Here is a 14,877-nt window from a genome sequence, read left to right as displayed (position 1 = left end):
ATGTGTGCAGTATGTGTGCAGTATGTGTGTTGTATGTGTGCCGTATGTGTGCCGTATGTGTGTCGTATGTGTGCAGTATGTGTGTCGTATGTGTGCCGTATGTGTGTCGTATGTGTGCCGTATGTGTGCCGTATGTGTGCAGTATGTGTGCAGTATGTGTGTCGTATGTGTGCCGTATGTGTGTCGTATGTGTGTCGTATGTGTGCAGTATGTGTGCCGTATGTGTGCAGTATGTGTGCCGTATGTGTGCAGTATGTGTGCAGTATGTGTGCAGTATGTGTGCAGTATGTGTGTCGTATGTGTCGTATGTGTGCGACATGAACAGAATTGTCAGACAGCTGAGGTTTAGCATTCTGAGGAGTCTTGGATGGCAACAAAGATAAAGTTGTGAAATACTTTTTCATTTACCCTTGTGATGTCCACCGTACGGACGCCAGCGTCTCCCCCTGACAACAAACACAGGAGAAACAACAGCGATCAACATTTAACCCGTCCAAAATGATAACTTATCAATATAACATAATCACATCATTATAGTTGGCAACAAGATTTTGCCTATTGTCTATTGTTCACCCGCCATGACACATTCCTTGTATGTGAAAACATACTTGGCAATAAAAGGTTCTGATTTTCATGGGCACCTTCTAGGAGCCAACTCCTAATGTCTCTTTAAATGAAGAGATGTTTTATCTTACCCCTTAGACCGTGCAGAAAGACCATTTAAACCATTATTAAAATCAATTAATTAATCCAATAATGATACTTAAAATAGATGAATAGATGATAAATGTCCTCATGGCCTGAATTGACATTAAATGTATTTAATTATAGTCAATAACGTTTTAGACCTTGACAAAAGCCTATTAAAAACACAACATATTAGGAATTTAGAGTCAATAACTTACGAATTAAGGTATTTAAAGCTAAAATTAAAATGCTTCCTCTACCTGTGCTGTTAGAGCAGGAAGTGATGTCACGGGTGGACTTTGTGTTGTTGTTGAGAAGCAGGGGCCCGGTGGAGGTCAACTTCGGGGGGTCGGGGGTCACCGGGTCACACAATGTTGAGGTATTTGGGAGGGGCGGAGCCACTACACCTGAGCTGTTCCCACTCACATGACTCATCTGGGACAAAGATTTACAAATCAACAGGTTCTAATGCCATGTTTCCTTTTCATACACTGTCACATATCTGTACTTATATAGGGCTTTAACACTAAACCTTAAAGTAACCGTGGTTGTCCCAAAGCCAGAGCGACACTAGAACACACACCTGGCTTCCTTGTGAGTTGCGTCTGGAGGAGATCCAGGTTGCAGCTTTGAGGCGTCCGAGCTCCAACACGACCGGACCTCGAGCACACTGCGGGAAAAACATGATTTATGGATCCAATACATTCACAAATACACAGTCACGCCAACAAACAAGCAGCATCAGAATGTGGCGTGAGGCCCCGTTCAGACCTGTGAATTCACCCCGGACGTGCAAACATGGGAGGTGAGAGGGTAACACACACACTGACATCCTGGTTAAGAGGCGTGTTACATAACAGTACCGTCCCCACCAGAGAACTGTGTTTCCTGTCCGTTCCATCAAATAACGGCCAAAACACCAAAATGAAATCTTAACTACGAGCATTACCTTCAGAATGGCGGCGACAGTTTCCTGGGAGGCGTGTCTTGCGTCGTCTCCATTGACCGACAGGATTTGATCTCCTTGCATCAGACGACCGTCCAGCTCAGCAGCGCCCCCTCTGACCACCTCGGAGATAAACACACCGCTGCCACTTCTGACACACACACACACACACACACACACACACACACACACACACACACATAAACGCATTTAAAATGTGTACTTTAAGGAACAGTGTGCAGGATTAGACGAGACTATCAGAAATGTGATACAATTTCCTAACTATTTTTTCCCATTAGTGTGTCTAAGAATCGCTGTGCTACGGTAGCCCAGAACAGACAAACCAAACACTGGAAGGCCACCGTAGTGTCCAACTCGTTTCCACATGGGCCACATCAGCATCATGCTGCCCTCAAAGGGCCGGTTGGAACTATAACACTATAACTGTAACTACGCCAGAATATAATATTCTGTAAAATATTCTACATGAATTTATATAAATGTAAAAATATATGTAAGCACATTTCTCTGTTATAATATGAATCCATTTATTTTAGGGGTTAAGAAACCCACATTACTCTATAATGATGTAACTTTAGCTGAGAATACTCACTGAATCTATGACAACCAACGTAGCGAATATGTTGCCTCATTCGCTCAAGCTGAATGTTTTAACTCGAAACATGTGTGTCAGCGTTGAAATGCTCCGCCTGTCATCACTGACGCCACGCCGTTGAATCAGAAACTATGGAGATAAGTTGATGGTCTGGAAGCGGCCGTCATCCAGACGCAGTTCCTGGAGAAGCTGTGTGCGGCTACGGATAATATAATATATAATATATATAATATTATGAACCCAGACACGAGTGCTTGATGGTCCGATGTTTGTGGGACTTCCTCAACACGTATAAAGCAGAAATAGTGGTTATTTCTTCCATGGTGGATGGCGGTAATCAACTGTTTTCATGGCGATAAGCCACGCCCCCTCTCCGGTGCTTCTGGCTAAGGCCCTCAAGCCACTGAAAACGGGTCGGCGACACCCTTTGGTGATCAAATGCCACAGACAATGACGGCTTGGAGGGTGAAGAGTGAGCGGATCACCTCACCACTAGATGGCATGACAGTTTACACACTGTCTTTAAGTAAAGATCTAAGAAGTATCAGCATTAAAATATGCTAAAAGTAATTAAAAGCTAATTTTGCAGAATGACCCATTTCAGAAAGATATGTATTATTATTATTGGATTATAATTATGTATACATATTAACATGTTCATCACTTTATTGTTGCTTCTGGTGAAGGGGTGGAGGTAATTAAATTACTTTGTATGCAGGTGGATATTTTAATCTAAAGTAGTACATCATAATATATTAGTTGACTATATTTTGGGCTCATAATCGGAACTTTGTTGAGTAATAAAAGTTATTAATTAAATGAAGCAAAACATAACAATATTTCTCTCTGAGATGTGGTGGATTAGAAGTATACCGTAGCATAAAAAGGAAATACTCAAATACAACTTTTCTTTTTTATGCTGTGTTACATTGTGACACACACACAGCGTGTTGTGGGTCTGTGTGTGTGTGTGGCTTCTTCTTTTAAGGCTGACCTCTTCCCGACGATGCTGAGCCCCAGCCCTCGGCCGCTCCTCTTCTGCAGCTCCACCTTCAGGAGGTCAAGGTTCTCCTCGTCTCTGTACTGAGCCTCGTCCCTCAGCACCGTCAGGCAGACCTTCGCCGGCGTGTGACGCAGGGCGGCGATGGCCTCCTCGTGGGACGCCCCGCGCAGGTCCACCCCGTTCACCTGGAGACCAATCAAGTCTCATATTGTGTCTCATTTCCTCACATCGGGACTGCTGTTATGCAGAAGCTAGTTTCTCCCAATATAAATAAATCAGGATTCAACCTTCTTTACTAAAATCTAAATGTGTTTTTCTATAACTAAATGTATTGATTCAGAATATGGTTTATATAAAACTACTCTGTTTAATTACTATATAAACGGCTGGGTACTTTCATCTATAATACATCAGAAAGTGTTGTTGTAGTAGTGATATAAAAAATACAATATGTATTGGAGTAGAAGTATAAAGTAGCATTACAAGTATCTCAAAGTGGTAGAGTACAAGAGTAAATCAGTTCTTATCCAGCAGGGGGAGACATTGTTTACACGTATCAGCCTGTAATTTCATTTCTTGATGCAGTATCAGCAATATAAGTAGAAGTTGTAATATTAGTATAACAGTACTAGTTACAGCAATGATATTACTAATACCAGTATTAGCAGTGACAGAGTAAACAGTAATACTTCATGTCAAGCAGGTAAAGAAACTAAAATAGGACACGAGGACAAAATAACATCCACACAATCAAAACAGACAATTCTGCAGTACTGAAGTACTGTGTGAGCAGTACCTCGAGTATTTGGTCTCCGGCCCACAGTCGCCCGTCTCTGGCTGCAGCTCCTTCCTCGTAAACCTCATGGATCACGATGGCGTCCTGGTGGTGAGACAGAGAGATTTTTAGATTAATCCAACGCTGAAAATAGTCCCCAACAAATGCACTATTTCCTCCTGTTTGTCAGATAAAAGCGTCTTTTTTATGAAACATCAAACTATTTGTGTGTGTTGTTTTAAAGATGTACGTCGTCGCTGACCCTCGGTTCACAATGACACCAGACGGATCCTTTAATAAACAGAACCAGAGAGCCGAGGACGACTCGAGAACATCGGACATCAGGTTCGGGACAAGTCACCACGAGATGCTCTCTCTCATGTTACCACCAAGTACAGTTGTCTTTGATCAACTTTACACTTTCATTAGCTTTTTTAAAATATGTGATGAGTGTGTCTCAGTTATTATTATATACATTTTAAGAGTAAAAAAACAATAATGAGAAGTAAATGATGTGCGTCTGTTACCAGCTGCGTGTCTCTTCCGCCCACGATGCTGAGCCCGAGTCCGGATCGGCCTTTACAGATCTCCAACAGCATCTCCTGACCAGGAACCACCGCACAGCAGGATGGGTCTGAGGAGGAGGAGGAGGAGGAAGGAGGAGGAGGAGGAGGAGGAGGAGGAGGAGGAGGAGGAGGAGGAGCAAGAGGAGGAGGAGAAGGAGGAAGGAGGAGGAGGAGGAAGGAGGAGGAGCAAGAGGAGGAGGATGAGGAGGAGGAGAAGGAGGATGAGGAGGAGAGGAGGAGGAGCAAGAGGAGGAGGAGGAGGAGGAAGGAGGAGGAGGATGAGGAGGAGGAGAAGGAGGATGAGGAGGAGAGGAGGAGGAGCAAGAGGAGGAGGAGGAGGAGGAGGAAGGAGGAAGAGGAGGAGGGAGGAGAGGAGGAGGAGGAGGAGGAGGAGGAAGGAGGAAGGAGGAAGGAGAGGAGGAGGAGGATGAGGAGGAGGAGGGAGGAGAGGAGGAGGAAGGAGGAGCAAGAGGAGGAGGAGGAGAAGGAGGATGAGGAGGAAGGAGGAGGAAGGAGAGGAGGAGGAGCAAGAGGAGGAGGAGGAGAAGGAGGATGAGGAGGAGGAAGGAGGAAGGAGAAGGAGGATGAGGAGGAGGAGGAGGAGGGAGGAGAGGAGGAGGAGGAGGAGGAGGAGGAGGAGAAGGAGGATGAGGAGGAGGAAGGAGGAAGGAGAGGAGGATGAGGAGGAGAAGGAGGATGAGGAGGAGGAGGAGGGAGGAGGAGGAGGAGGAGGAGGAGGGAGGAGCAAGAGGAGGAGGAGACGGAGGATGAGGAGGAGGAAGGAGGAAGAGGAGGAGGAGGAGGATGAGGAAGGAGGAAGGAGGAGGAGCAAGAGGAGGAGGAGGAGGAGGAGGAAGGAGGAGGAAGGAGAGGAGGAGGAGGAGCAAGAGGATGATGAGGAGGATGAAGAGGAGGAAGGAGGAAGGAGGAGGAGGGAGGAGAGGAGGAGGAGGAGGAGGATGAGGAAGGAGGAGGAGCAAGAGGAGGAGGATGAGGAGGAGGAAGGAGGAGGAAGGAGGAAGGCGGAGGAGGAGGAGCAAGAGGAGGAGGAGCAAGAGGAGGATGAGGAGGATGAAGAGGAGGAAGGAGGAAGGCGGAGGAGGAGGAGCAAGAGGAGGATGAGGAGGATGAAGAGGAGGAAGGAGGAAGGAGGAGGAGGGAGGAGAGGAGGAGGAGGAGCAAGAGGAGGAGGATGAGGAGGAGGAAGGAGGGGAGGAGGAGGAGCAAGAGGAGGATGAGGAGGATGAAGAGGAGGAAGGAGGAAGGAGGAGGAAGGAGAGGAGGAGGAGGAGGAGAAAGAGGAGGATGAGGAGGATGAAGAGGAGGAAGGAGGAAGGAGGAGGAAGGAGGAAGGAGAGGAGGAGGAGGAGCAAGAGGAGGAGGAGCAAGAGGAGGACGAGGAGGATGAAGAGGAGGAAGGAGGAAGGCGGAGGAGGAGGAGCAAGAGGAGGATGAGGAGGATGAAGAGGAGGAAGGAGGAAGGAGGAGGAGGGAGGAGAGGAGGAGGAGGAGCAAGAGGAGGAGGATGAGGAGGAGGAAGGAGGGGAGGAGGAGGAGCAAGAGGAGGATGAGGAGGATGAAGAGGAGGAAGGAGGAAGGAGGAGGAAGGAGAGGAGGAGGAGGAGGAGAAAGAGGAGGATGAGGAGGATGAAGAGGAGGAAGGAGGAAGGAGGAGGAAGGAGGAAGGAGAGGAGGAGGAGGAGCAAGAGGAGGATGAGGAGGAGGAAGGAGGAGGAAGAGGAAGAGGAAGAGGAAGGAGGAAGGAGGAGGAAGGAGGAGGAGGAGCAAGAGGAGGAGAAGGAAGGAGGAAGAGGAGGAGGAAGAGAAGTAGGAAGAGGAGAAGGAAGGAGGAAGAGGAGGAGGAAGAGAAGTTGGAAGAGGAGGAGGAAGGAGAAAGGAGGAGGAAGGAGGAAGGAGAAAGGAGGAAGGAGGAAGGAGAGGAGGAGGAGGAGCAAGAGGAGGATGAGGAGGAGGAAGGAGGAAGAGAAGTAGGAAGAGGAGGAGGAGGAGGAGGAAGGAGGAGCAAGAGGAGGATGAGGAGGATGAAGAGGAGGAAGGAGGAAGGAGGAGGAAGGAGAGGAGGAGGAGGAGGAGAAAGAGGAGGATGAGGAGGATGAAGAGGAGGAAGGAGGAAGGAGGAGGAAGGAGGAAGGAGAGGAGGAGGAGGAGCAAGAGGAGGATGAGGAGGAGGAAGGAGGAGGAAGAGGAAGAGGAAGAGGAAGGAGGAGGAAGGAGGAGGAGGAGCAAGAGGAGGAGAAGGAAGGAGGAAGAGGAGGAGGAAGAGAAGTAGGAAGAGGAGAAGGAAGGAGGAAGAGAAGTTGGAAGAGGAGGAGGAAGGAGAAAGGAGGAGGAAGGAGGAAGGAGAAAGGAGGAAGGAGGAAGGAGAGGAGGAGGAGGAGCAAGAGGAGGATGAGGAGGAGGAAGGAGGAAGAGAAGTAGGAAGAGGAGGAGGAGGAGGAGGAAGGAGGAAGGAGAGGAGGAGGAGCAAGAGGAGGATGAGGAGGAGGATGAGGAGGATGGAGGAAGGAGGAGGAAGAAGGAGGAGGAGCAAGAGGAGGATGAGGAGGAGGATGAGGAGGAGGAAGGAGGAAGGAGAGGAGGAGGAGCAAGAGGAGGATGAGGAGGAGGATGAGGAGGAGCAAGAGGAGGATGAGGAGGAGGAGGAGGAGGAGGAAGGAGGAAGGAGGAAGGAGGAAGGAGGAGAGGAGGAGGAGCAAGAGGAGGATGAGGAGGATGAGGAGGAAGAGGAAGAGGAGGAGGAGGATGAGGAGGAGGAAGGAGGAAGGAGGAAGGAGAGGAGGAGGAGGAGCAAGAGGAGGATGAGGATGAGGAGGAAGGAGGAAGGAGGAAGGAGAGGAGGAGGAGGAGCAAGAGGATGGAGGAAGGAGGAGGAAGAAGGAGGAGGAGCAAGAGGAGGATGAGGAGGAGAAGGAAGGAGGAAGGAGAGGAGGAGGAGGAGCAAGAGGAGGAGGAGGAGCAAGAGGAGGAGGAGGAGCAAGAGGAGGAGCAGGAAGGAGGAGGAAGGAGGAAGGAGAGGAGGAGGAGGAGCAAGAGGAGGATGAGGAGGATGAGGAGGAGGAAGGAGGAAGGAGGAGGAGCAAGAGGAGGATGAGGAGGAAGGAGGAGGAAGGAGGAGGAAGAGGAAGAGGAAGAGGAAGAGGAAGAGGAGGAGGAGGAGGAAGGAGGAGGAGGAAGGAGGAAGAGAGGAGGAAGAGGAAGAGGAAGAGGAGGAGGATGAGGAAGATTGGTTTATACAACTTTTCATTTTGCTCATCTAAAGACTGTACAAAGTAGTAACTACTCCTACTTAAGTAATACTAGTGTAAAAAATACTTTTACAAATAAAAGTATTATGTACATTATGTATATCAAATATATTATAATATAAGTATTCATCATGCAGAAGGACCCAGTTCAGAATAACACACATGTATGTGAGTGTATTATAACTACTGATGCATTAACGTGTCACTTGGCTGGTGAAGGTGGAGCTCATTTCAAGGTCTTTATGTACCGTGATTAGCCTAGCTTAGCACAAAGACTGGCCGCAGAGGGAAAGTGTTAGCCTAAGAGCAAAGAGTTGATGAGTCCGTGCTGCGATTGAGAGTCTGGCTCTGATCATTTAACGTTTGATGAGACGACGTGGCTGTCAATCATAAACGTTGACCGGACTACACACTGGGCTTTGTAGAGGAGGGAATAAACATACGGTACAACAAAACGGGTAATGATGACGTGCTTGTGTCGCTAGATGTCAATCAAACAGACTTTAAAGTGTGTGTGTGTGTGTGTACCTCTGTTGGCGGCTTGCAGGTCGGGACTCATCAGAGGAGGAGATGCTGCTGTCGTCTGTTTACTGGAACTGCTGGAAGCTCTGGAGGACTACACGCACACACACACACAATACACACAAATACAAACACACTCAGTGAGTCTCTGTCTTTGAGCAGGGTGCTGTACTTGAGTACAACGTTGAGGTATTAGTACTGTAGTAGTACTAATACTGCACTACATTTATCTGGCCACATCTTACATCTGTTGTAGATTAAACACCTGAGTACTATATTAGGCAGGTGAAATACCTTCAGACTGAACAGTTTGGACATTAATGCAACAATATATATAAATATCTCTCAAATGTACAAACTCAGATTAGTCGTCTACTAAAGTAAATGCAGTCAATACCTGTTGCTCCGGCAACGCCTTCGGAGCAGCAGGCTCATTTTCTGGAGTCCCTGCAAATTTCAGCCTCTAGAGCAAAGACACACACACACACACACACACACACACACACACACACACACGTACTGTAATTATTACTATTTTCTGCTACTTTATGCTTCTTCTAAAATACACAGAATTATTGTGCTTTTTAAATTGTTATGTATTATATTGTTTAATATTATACTAAATATATAAAAAATTGTAGTTAAAAAGAAATAACATTTTATAGGATGATTATATAAATATAATTTTTTCTGAATATAAATATACAGTATATAGTTATATAAATATATATATTTATATAACTATATATAAATGAGAATAATGAGCTCTTATACTCCCGACTACTATATTTAAATGCATCTTACATGTTCATCAATAATAATCGTCTAATATATATATTAATAATACATTTAGATTTTACTAGGGGCTTTTACTTGCAACAAGTAAAAGCTCTGCGTACGTCCCAGTGTGTGACGTTACCTTTGTCGAGGCGTCGTTCTCCATCAGACTCTTGGGGGCGCTGTTGTTGCTGTTGCTGCTGCTTCTGTTCCTGTTGTTCGGTTCGGCTTCGTCACTCTTCGCTTCCTGTTTCGACAGATCACAGATCAGTTCACACTTTCATATCCCTGTGAAATGTGGACTGAAGAGGGAGTGAAGTGGTTTGAACTGACCAGCGGGTCCGATGAAGGGGGGAGCCTTAAGCTGTCGGGGGGGCGGGGTCTGTCTGTGGGCCGGGGTCCGTCTGTGGGGACGGAGACAGCAAGAGGAGCCGGACAGACGGACTGACAAAGGACGACAATTCAATTAAATTCAATACAGTTTATTTTGTATAGCCCAAAAATGCTTAAAATATTAATTACACTATTGAGGACTAATAAATGTTAAAATATAGAAATTAAAAAAAAGTCCTCGTATAATAAGTCGAAAAAGTCGTAGTCATAATATAGTTAAAAATCATATTATATTTGTCAAAAAGCCACAAAATAGTCATATTAGGGTTATATTATAGTGTTAAAAGAGCACGTCGTTACCTCGGGGCCGACGGGGCCGAGGACAGGGGGAGGAGGGGGAGACGCGAAGGGGGGCACTGCCATCTGGTTTATAGCGTCGTCATTTCTGCAGAGAAAAAGAGAGACATCAGTTTGAGCTGCAACACGAAAACCAGAGAAGAAGCAAGAAAAACACATTCTGATCAGCGAGGAACTGATGGGAGTTTATTATTAATGCAGAGCTTCACCACCTGAGCGCCTCAGGCTCATAGCTGCAATGATGCGACTGCTGCAGAGCCACAAGATGGAGACCTGTTATTAACATCCAGGCCCGGTTCTTTCTGGAGCTCTGCTGGTCACTCAGTCAGAGACTTGATTCATGTAGAGATCCGAGTCATCAGTGTGAGTCCAGGTGTTGGGGAGAGTTTGATAAACGGTGTCACTTGAGCCACGTTTGACACATCAGAAGGTGTGGCGGTAGAAAGGGCCTCATAACGCCCCTCAGGTTGAGGGCCCCAAACCCAACTGGTTAAGGTTCAGAGAAACCAATGGTCTCAATGCCAGCTTCTCTCGTGTGCACACAAAGCTCCTGTCCAGCTGAATTGTGGGTAGTGCAGGTGGCGAGAAGAATGCAATAAACATTCAAACCCTCATTGTGTTGATGCTGCATGACCGCTGTCTTCCATACGACTCGCGACACGGGACAAAACCAGCAACGGCGAACGCTTGTGATGGTCACGCTCCCGGAGCTGCGAACGCCGTCTCTACGCCGCCGTCTCTACGCCGCCGTCTCTACGTCGCAGTCTCTACATCGTCGTCTCTACATCGCCGTCTCTACATCGTCGTCTCTACATCGCCGTCTCTACATCGCCGTCTCTACATCGCCGTCTCTACATCGTCGTCTCTACATCGCCGTCTCTACATCGCCGTCTCTACATCGCCGTCTCTACATCGCCGTCTCTACATCGTCGTCTCTACATCGCCGTCTCTACATCGCCGTCTCTACATCGCCGTCTCTACATCGCCGTCTCTACATCGCCGTCTCTACATCGCCGTCTCTACGCCACGTCGCCGTCTCTACGCCACGTCGCCGTCTCTACATCGCCGTCTCTACATCGCCGTCTCTACGTCGTCGTCTCTACGTCGCCGTCCCTACGTCGCCGTCTCTACGCCGCCGTCTCTACGTCGCAGTCTCTACATCGCCGTCTCTACATCGCCGTCTCTACATCGTCGTCTCTACATCGCCGTCTCTACATCGCCGTCTCTACATCGCCGTCTCTACATCGCCGTCTCTACATCGCCGTCTCTACATCGCCGTCTCTACATCGCCGTCTCTACATCGCCGTCTCTACGCCACGTCGTCGTCTCTACATCGCCGTCTCTACATCGCCGTCTCTACATCGCCGTCTCTACGCCACGTCGCCGTCTCTACATCGCCGTCTCTACATCGTCGTCTCTACGTCGTCGTCTCTACGTCGTCGTCTCTACGTCGTCGTCTCTACGTCGCCGTCTCTACGTCGCCGTCTCTACGCCGCCGTCTCTACGTCGCAGTCTCTACGTCGCCGTCTCTACATCGCCGTCTCTACATCGCCGTCTCTACATCGCCGTCTCTATATCGCCGTCTCTACATCGCCGTCTCTACATCGCCGTCTCTACATCGCCGTCTCTACGCCACGTCGCCGTCTCTACATCGCCGTCTCTACATCGCCGTCTCTACATCGCCGTCTCTATATCGCCGTCTCTACATCGCCGTCTCTACATCGCCGTCTCTACATCGCCGTCTCTACGCCACGTCGTCGTCTCTACATCGCCGTCTCTACATCGCCGTCTCTACATCGCCGTCTCTACATCGCCGTCTCTACGCCACGTCGCCGTCTCTACATCGCCGTCTCTACATCGTCGTCTCTACGTCGTCGTCTCTACGTCGTCGTCTCTACGTCGCCGTCTCTACGTCGCCGTCTCTACGCCGCCGTCTCTACGTCGCAGTCTCTACATCGCCGTCTCTACATCGCCGTCTCTACATCGCCGTCTCTATATCGCCGTCTCTACATCGCCGTCTCTACGTCGCAGTCTCTACATCGCCGTCTCTACATCGCCGTCTCTACATCGCCGTCTCTATATCGCCGTCTCTACATCGCCGTCTCTACATCGCCGTCTCTACATCGCCGTCTCTACATCGCCGTCTCTACATCGCCGTCTCTACGCCACGTCGCCGTCTCTACATCGCCGTCTCTACATCGCCGTCTCTACATCGCCGTCTCTACGCCACGTCGCCGCCTCTACATCGTCGTCTCTACATCGTCGTCTCTACATCGCCATCTCTACATCGCCGTCTCTACATCGCCGTCTCTACATCGCCGTCTCTACATCGCCGTCTCTACATCGCCGTCTCTACATCGCCGTCTCTACATCGCCGTCTCTACGCCACGTCGCCGTCTCTACATCGCCGTCTCTACATCGCCGTCTCTACATCGCCGTCTCTACATCGCCGTCTCTACATCGCCGTCTCTACATCGCCGTCTCTACATCGCCGTCTCTATGACGTCCACTTCTGTAGTCTATGGTGGGATCATTACTGGGCTGAGGGCACGGAGTTTGACCTTTATGTGTTCATCCTGCTGAGCAACTTCAACCGTCGCCTGATGAGGAGCGGCGAGACAAAGACCGGTGCTGACTCCGCCTCCTCCCAGCAGCTGGTGACTCACTAAATGCTCCTGACAGGAATTATAAATGGAACAGTCACACGGCTGAGGGAGAAATTCTATTCATCAAATCGAGGATTCGAGGATCTCATCACCGACGACGACGACAACGACGACAGCAACAACAACAACAACAACAACAACAAGCTTCTCGGGCAACGGAGCGGAAAAACCAACAAAGCGTCCCCAAGTGTGCCGACGGACATGAAGGAGGAGGCGATGAGGGAGACGATACCTGTCTGGCTCAGAGGACATCTGCTACATGACGACATATGGAGCCAGTCCACCTCACGAGACACTCCCAACCCTTCCGCGGTGGAGCCGTCTGATGCCCGAGCCGTTTGATTCCGGGCCCGGCGCTAAACGGAGCCATCTGTGGGGCTCCGGGACGGACTTCAGAGAGGACCCAGAAGGCCTTCTTTCTTTTGTTTTTGGTCTCAGAGTCTCATCCTGTTTTCTTATTTAGACTCCATCATCAGTAGCGCTTCTAGACTAGACAGAAATCACCTGTCAATCAAACAGTGAGGGCCTAAAACCAATGCAGTGCAGGGTGAACAACAAACCAAACTATTAGAAATATCTTGAGAAGTGCGTTTGGAAATATTAAGAGGCGTTCGGGGTCACAGAATAATGAGGGAAACGAGAGCACTTTTAACGTTTGATTACAGAAAAGTTAAACTCTGACTTCACTCCAGCGATCGACGACGCACTTCAGTTCCTCTCATTCTTCTTCACAGAAAGCTTTAACATTGTTGAGTTTTTAAAATAAAAGGAGATGGTGATCAATTTAAGTCGGAACCTTTCTGATCACGCTAATCAGCGCCCCACATCACATATTGTCTGCACTCCAATCACGCAGCAAATTACTGATGGAGAGAACGACATCAAAGAGAATCCCTATCAGTTGTTCTCCATCAAAAGGCCCCGTGATCATCATCATCATCTATTGTACTGCCACAATGCGCTCCAGTTCCACATTAAAGGGACATTAAAGGGATACGTGATGAGGTCAAGGAGCTGACAGAGCAGCTGATTCACCGGCTCAACGTCCTGCTCTGCAGACGAGATGGTCAAGAAAAGAACACCTCTGACATTTGAAGTCAAAAAGCTGGCCCTGGTCTGGTGTTGCTTGGGGTTTTAAAATGAAAAGCTGGATCCCTGTACCCTACCCTCTCTTACAATGTAGATTACGGAGACAAAAATGACCACATCAGCTCTTTCTTCAAATTCCCTAAAAACAATATATTTACAGTTAACGCCAATATAATGCCAGAAAACCGAGATGTTTTGGCTTGAGCTGTCATGTTGTCCATCTTTATACAGACTCAGCAAACTAAAATCAGTGAATTGAATTGAAACCATTCATCATCCGATCCTGCCCTCCAATCTTTGTCTTCTCTTACGTCGTTCCATCTGGCGCCTCGGTGTCTCCACCCTTCCTCCATTACCAGTTATCGTCCTTGCCCAGTATCTGACCCGTTCACTTTTAACCTTGAATGTATCCTTGGTGAAGGTTAAGCCGTCAGGAACTGGAATTTATGGGTCAGTCTGTCACTTCCTGCTTCAGTCAGGCACCGTCAGCCATTAGTCTAACATTCACTCCTGTGATGTCCCGCTGAGAGGCCTCCATACATCCAGATGGTTCATCTGGTATACCGCAGTGGAGCCGTTCACGTACAGGTTTCTCCTGAGGGCGGCGCTAGAGGACGCATCGTGGGGTCACCAGAGGGATAAAAGCACTTCATGCGTTTCTTTTATTTGAGATTCCTTTAACCAAACATTACAGCGGTGGTCATTGCAGACACACCTGGTGGAGAGCTGCATTTCCTCTTTGACACACACACAAAGCCTTTGTAGATTATAGATTGTTTTTTTCCCACGTAGAACCTTGGCCATGTACCAGTACACCCCTAGTTCAGTAGCAGTTCAGCCTAAATCCATTCAAACAGGTTATCGAAGCCAGGATTGAGCTCCCCCTAAAAGAGACCTGGAAGCCACAACATTTCACAAGTGTTCCTAATGTTGACCGATGATGATGGGACTGTAAACGTGAGCCTGCTGGTGCTTCCGACTTCATCTTCCGTCGATAAAGTGAGCAACACCATTGATCTGGCTATAAACAAGCTGTTCTCCTGCTGCACCGTTTCATGTTCTAGATTCTAATTAGAGTATATATTTAGGTGACGTGTAATTTAATGTTATTCTCATTTGTTATGGGAACATTTGCCTCAGCATCGTTAGACGGGAGCCTGATGAGAATCAAAGGATGAATTATTTAAATGCTGCATGTTCAGCTGTATGTAACCCGGACACGATTAAAACCCACTTGTACAGACTCGTTTTGTGACTTCTTTCCTACAACGATC

At 48.3% G+C, this 14,877-nt stretch overlaps 1 protein-coding gene across 4 annotated transcripts in view; it reads right to left on the bottom strand.

The window, feature by feature from the left end:
* patj (PATJ crumbs cell polarity complex component) overlaps nucleotides 1-14,877 on the bottom strand; it is a 139,205-nt gene that overhangs the window by 25,564 nt on the left and 98,764 nt on the right. For 3 of the 4 annotated variants that reach the window (XM_034529891.1, XM_034529892.1, XM_034529893.1), the window contains exons 32-43: nucleotides 9,852-9,936; nucleotides 9,492-9,602; nucleotides 9,301-9,405; nucleotides 8,779-8,844; nucleotides 8,388-8,475; nucleotides 4,555-4,661; nucleotides 4,049-4,132; nucleotides 3,244-3,437; nucleotides 1,637-1,784; nucleotides 1,271-1,357; nucleotides 948-1,122; nucleotides 409-446 (exon numbers count right to left, since the gene is read on the bottom strand). In XM_034529891.1, coding sequence (XP_034385782.1) covers nucleotides 409-446; nucleotides 948-1,122; nucleotides 1,271-1,357; nucleotides 1,637-1,784; nucleotides 3,244-3,437; nucleotides 4,049-4,132; nucleotides 4,555-4,661; nucleotides 8,388-8,475; nucleotides 8,779-8,844; nucleotides 9,301-9,405; nucleotides 9,492-9,602; nucleotides 9,852-9,936 — 1,288 coding nt within the window. Of the gene's footprint in view, nucleotides 1-396; nucleotides 447-947; nucleotides 1,123-1,270; nucleotides 1,358-1,636; nucleotides 1,785-3,243; nucleotides 3,438-4,048; nucleotides 4,133-4,554; nucleotides 4,662-8,387; nucleotides 8,476-8,778; nucleotides 8,845-9,300; nucleotides 9,406-9,491; nucleotides 9,603-9,851; nucleotides 9,937-14,877 lie in introns of all 4 variants that reach the window. The other variant, XM_034529890.1, reaches the window with a different exon arrangement.

This window comes from Cyclopterus lumpus, chromosome 4 (genome assembly GCF_009769545.1).
Source record: "Cyclopterus lumpus isolate fCycLum1 chromosome 4, fCycLum1.pri, whole genome shotgun sequence".
NCBI lineage: Eukaryota > Metazoa > Chordata > Actinopteri > Perciformes > Cyclopteridae > Cyclopterus > Cyclopterus lumpus.
This window is presented reverse-complemented; position numbering and strand designations above follow the sequence as displayed.